Source organism: Entelurus aequoreus, linkage group LG04 (assembly GCF_033978785.1).
Source record: "Entelurus aequoreus isolate RoL-2023_Sb linkage group LG04, RoL_Eaeq_v1.1, whole genome shotgun sequence".
NCBI classification, from domain to species: Eukaryota; Metazoa; Chordata; class Actinopteri; order Syngnathiformes; family Syngnathidae; genus Entelurus; species Entelurus aequoreus.
Window position 1 is genome coordinate 40,831,939 of NC_084734.1, and position 5,093 is coordinate 40,837,031.

The 5,093-nt window shown below is 41.2% G+C and overlaps 1 protein-coding gene across 2 annotated transcripts; it reads left to right on the forward strand.

Annotated features, from left to right (window-relative positions):
• Positions 1-557: 557 nt before the first annotated feature.
• Positions 558-2,532, forward strand: LOC133647845 (uncharacterized). Of its 2 annotated transcripts, none has more exons than XM_062043562.1 (5): positions 558-637; positions 699-754; positions 1,504-1,635; positions 1,738-2,408; positions 2,484-2,532. In XM_062043562.1, the coding sequence occupies exons 1-5, from the start codon at positions 615-617 to the stop codon at positions 2,493-2,495; spliced, it is 894 nt and encodes a 297-aa protein (XP_061899546.1). In that variant the 5' UTR covers positions 558-614; the 3' UTR covers positions 2,496-2,532. The 2 variants fall into 2 exon arrangements, with proteins under 2 accessions (XP_061899546.1, XP_061899545.1); XM_062043561.1 differs by having other exon boundaries at positions 596-637; positions 696-754.
• The last annotated feature ends 2,561 nt before the right edge of the window (positions 2,533-5,093 follow it).

A 5,093-nucleotide genomic window follows, 5' to 3' on the forward strand; every position in this document is an offset into this window, starting at 1 on the left:
GCAGAATGTACTGGATTTTGTTATCTAATGAAATAGCCAGCAAGTCATATAAGCTTGGCTGTGAGAGGCACAATACCACAAATAAATGTTAACACAAATAGACAATAAAACTTAAAATAGGGGAGTGCAGTATGAAGATTCCACCTTTACTGCAGCGAACAAGCCAGGAAGGACAAACTCAATGACAGCAGGAGGCGGCTGGAAGCGACGCCCGGTGTGGTCAAGCACTTTGATTGACAGGTATCATTACTTGCTGTGATTGGCGCCCCAAACGAGGGTGACGCTAATTAGGCAAATGTTCTGATGGTCAGCGAGCAGCTGTGGCCTCATGCGGTAGAATCGCTTTAAAGTCACGTGTTACTATCCATCCATCCATTTTCTACCGCTTGTCCCTTTTGGGGTCGCGTGGGGTCGCTGGAGCATATCATAAGCAAAAAAAAAAAAAAAAAAGGCGGTGCAGGTGGAACTCCTTGATTGGAGGAAGGGCCTACCTGATGTCCTGCAGCTGTGCGTCGTTAAGTCGCCGCTTCCTGATTGGTCAGGACAGGTCATTTTCAGCCCTTTTAAACGTTCCACGGCCACTGTGAGTCACAACGTGCTCCTCTGCTCTCATCATGGCTGTTTGGGTCGCCTCAGGGTAAGTACTTGCACCTCATGCTTCTTGTTGCACTTGGCTCATGTTCGTGTTCTCCAAGCAGGACTTTGCTCCTTCTTCTGCTAGCTGGTGCTGCCTACTGCCACCCGGTGATGCAAGGTAAGTGCTAAAGTCATTTCACTACTATGAGCCAACTCTTTTTTTATTTTTTTTTATTTTTTTTTAATGTTGGTTTCTAAGTTGAAGATGAGTCATTTGAGTAACAGTAGTTGGTGACACAAAATGATCAAGTAGAATTTGTCTCCTCACATGAGACAATGTACTTAGTTGACATTAAAACATGTATATAGATCTGTAGCGGAACACTAATGTCCATCTGCAGTTCCTGGCAGGTTGGTGAAGTCCTTGAAGATGGAATTAAGTACACTAAAGTTGTACAGCAACAGACATCAAACTGTAAATCAATGCACATATTTAACAATATGATGGAGACTTGTAAATGAAAGTAGGCTGCTACATGATCTCAGCCTTGGACAGAACAGGAATAGTGACCATTGAAGTGCATTAGGCAGATGGAAAAGTGCAGGTGTGCTAATTTGTTGCTTAATGGGAGGGCGGATGCACCCCCTGGCCAAGTGTGAATACTTTTGCATATTTGGTATTACCAATTGTAGTTAAGTTTTTGTTATTGGTTTAATTGGACAATGTACACTAACACTGCTGTAAATGTACAAAAATTAGCCCAAGTTATTTCATGTTCTTGGACAGTTCCAAAATTGTCTACCTAAACTATAAGCGGTGCAGTAAAATGCAACACAATAAAAATCCTGTAAAATTATTACTTTAAAAATGCAACTTATCAAAACAGCAGTCTTGTCTAATTTACTGAATATAATTTTCCTGTGTAGGTCCTGGGCCATTATCACGCAGCAGAGCTTCAAAGCCTGGATTCACACCAGAGCTTTCTGTCTCTGGGGCAAGGCCCAGAAGTTCATATCAGAGCCCGGTTGAGCAAGCACGTCTACCTCTTCTGCCTGCTGGTAACTTAACTTTTTTTTTTAAGTCTTCTGGTTTGTCCCAGGTGTAACTGGTTCTTGATTCTGTTTTTTTATTTACTCCCCCCCCCCCCCCCCCAATTATAGATGATCAATTACCAGACTTTTTTCCAGATGGTCCTGCATCCCTTAGTTTCTCCCATCATACTGCTGGCCAAAGCCCCTCAGATGGCAGACCTAACCTTGCAGGCTCTGTAGTAAACACACCTGTGGTCTCTGGTTCTTCATTTGGACAACCACAGTCTTCACTTTATCCAGTTCCTTACCCTCCCCCTGTCTACTCCCAATATCAGCCGGGTGAGCTGTTCCGCATGGAGAGTACCTTTGAGCACGGTGATGATGAGACTGAGACCGAAAGTCAAGGCTCACTGTCACCTCCTGGACCCTTTCCTTATAATGCAGCACCTCAAAGTGGACCAAGCTTTACCAGCATGCCACAACCACCTTATAGCTATGGCTATGTCCCTTACCCTTTCGATTACAATTTCTTGACTGGCCAGTATCCTGTAGGCACTATTTCCCACTTCAGCACCAGCTTTGAACGAGGCAGGAACTACAACCAGGATGTCCGCTACGAGAAGCATGAAGACGAGCCCCAAGACTTGCCTTACAGTGCTGGAGCACATGAAAATCTGATGCACCCGGGACACTTCCATCATGCTTCAAGTGGATACGAACCAAGCTCTAGGAATGTTCACTACAATCCTTACTACCAGCAAAGTCCTGTTTATCAGAAAGAACCTTGGCACACTAAAAGGGTAAGTCTTTCTTTCAAGCATTCAGTATTTGCTACAAATTCAACTTGACAAGTTCTGTTTTTTTTTGTGTTGCAGGTTGGACACTAAGTCTCTAGTCTTTTGAAATAAAACAATCAGAACACAATTTCTTGCCTTGACTGCTTTGTTAGGTTTTCAAAATGATCACTTGAATGAAACTTATGACTACTTTAAGTCTACTGTCTTAACTTAAGGAGTGGCTTTAATTTAACCATAGGCTTGTAAACTCAACAATTCAGGAGTGTTTAATATTCATACTGGAACTGCTCATTAAACTTTGACAACTATACTTTAAAATGTTAAATCGGCCAAACTAGCAATTTGTGTAAATGTCAAAGCATCTCACTTCCTCTGAGCATTTTTGGGATGTGTAGAATGCTGGACAGTTGGTTTAGCTAGCGGCTCAGAACTACTACTCTGAAAAGCGGTGTCTGCCTTGAAATTTGTCCTGTTTTTAGGGTGAAATGCCCTTCTGGTTTTACCTGGTGTGGCCACAGCCATTTTTCTCTGCCTCTTGCTGCCAGTCAGTGGTGCAAAATGTGGGTATGGCCAGTTGTGATAATACAAAACTATAGAGGCAATAGGGTATCAAACTTAAATATTCAGGTTAGCTAAAGCTGTAAAACTCTGTTTAATTTTTTTTTTTTTACACCTTAGGTGTGAATCTGCAACTTAAAATTGGCTGGCTGACACAATCGAGCACCGTGTGCACAGCAAAAAGTGACATATCACCATTGCATTGAGAGTTCAATGGCAACCTAATTGTGATCAAGGATTGGTGACATTTTATAATTTCCACTGCAAAAGTTACTTTAAAGTTAAACGTGCGGTCTGTTCGGGTTCAAGACTAAATTGTATAAATCAGACTTGACCTTGATTTGCTGTGCTTGGTCAACTAGACCGGTAGGAGGGGGGCACCTGTGATATTTGCATACCCCTTTTAGAAAGTAGGTAGCTATGCCAGATGATCAATTTTGACTGTCAAATCATTGTGCCCCTACTGGCCACAAATACTTGTTGCTTTTACAAAGGTAGTTTCACAAAGCAGGATAGTTGTTGGTGTACAAAGTGTTTGCTGCAGCACGCTAATGAGATTTTAGGCATGTTTTAAAGTCTAATGAAACCAATTAGTGATGTCTTCGACAGTTTTCATAGTTACATTTTGAGCATGCAATAACCGGGAAGTCTCTCTGAGGCTGGACAGTTGAAAGTAACACATTCAGTATTTGTAATCTTGTTGCGCTCTGTAGGCGATGTAGGCTAGCTCCTTAGATCAAAATTCATCCCTAATGTGATGCTGTCAGTTGGCAGACAGGAAGTGTTAGAAATGCACTCTGGGTAGCTTAAATGCAACAATCTCATCTTCGATGTCTGAAAGACATGCATCACATGTTCCATGAAGTAAAGCCATACATTGTCAGGCACATCTGGCCGACCTGTTGACGGATGAGTGACGTTTTAAATTAAAGCCCAACCATTGAACGGCGTCACGGGCTGTCCGGGATGTACAGTCGGCGTTTGGCTTCCCAAACATGGCGAGCAGCCCAATCTGTTAGAGCGACACGAACGCCATGAATGGACAGTGGGCATCCTAATGTATGTAGCAAATCACCTTTGAAAGACTCTTTATTGATCTTTAATTAGAGGCAGCTGTTAATCACCGTTACGACTCCTCTGTGGCGTCGTAATGCTTCCTGCCGCAGCCTGTTCCACTGAGAAGAGCAGCATCAGCATGCTTTGTGTTTATGTCCGACACAAGCACACATCTCACATCTTGTTATGACCACTGAGGACAAAGACTGACCTGGCTAATTGGGATCTTACCCTTTTGTACACTTATTCTGCCCTATTTGGGCCCAACAAATGCTTACCTAGAACCACATTTTGTTGTTCCCAAATAACACTTTTTGGCATCCTTTCCTCAAAGTGCATAAAAATCTTGCATCACCAAATCGGAAAAACTGCCTTTTTAAAAAAAAAAAAAAAAAAAAAAAAAACTGATATGTTCCACCTGCGTGTCTCTACCAAACTAAAGTACAGAAATGTGTTGCCATAATGCTTTGAGAAAATAGATTGGCAACACCATGGCTTTCACACTATAAAGCAGGGGTGGGCAATTAATTTTCACCGGGGGCCGCATAAGCAACCCGAGCACTGCTGGAGGGCCACACGACAATATTTCAACTAAATTTTGCTCAATATTATTTTTGATATACCGTAAGATAAATAATAATGATGATAATAATTAATAATAATAATTTAATTTAACCTAACTTAACTTTATACAAAAGCAGATTGCTTTTGATGGTCACTTTATCCTGCATTATCCAGCATTTTTCCCCATCAGATTTGGACAACCATCTGTTGTTAAAAATAGTTTTTAATCATATTTATTTTATATTGTTTTTTATATTGGTTTTATATGTAATTGTTTTTATTTTTATTCAGTCATTGGTGGAGCTAAGGATAATATTTGAATATTGTTTTTAATATTGTTGTGCAGCACTTTGGAAACATTTTGTTGTTTAAATGTGCTATATAAATAAAGTGGATTGGATTGTCACACCTGCCAGCTTGTCCCATTTCAGTCCTAACATGTCCAAACACGCATTTACCTCTGTGAACAAGTCATTACCTGTGGTTGTCTCTTTAATTGACTGCATGGCT

Bases quoted from the DNA above. Each gene is read 5' to 3' on its own strand.
- LOC133647845 (XM_062043561.1), top strand. From the start codon at position 615: ATGGCTGTTTGGGTCGCCTCAGG. The intron at 755-1,503 runs GTAAGTGCTAAA...TTTCCTGTGTAG, and splicing joins CTGCCACCCGGTGATGCAAG to GTCCTGGGCCATTATCACGC. The intron at 1,636-1,737 runs GTAACTTAACTT...CCCCAATTATAG, and splicing joins TCTACCTCTTCTGCCTGCTG to ATGATCAATTACCAGACTTT.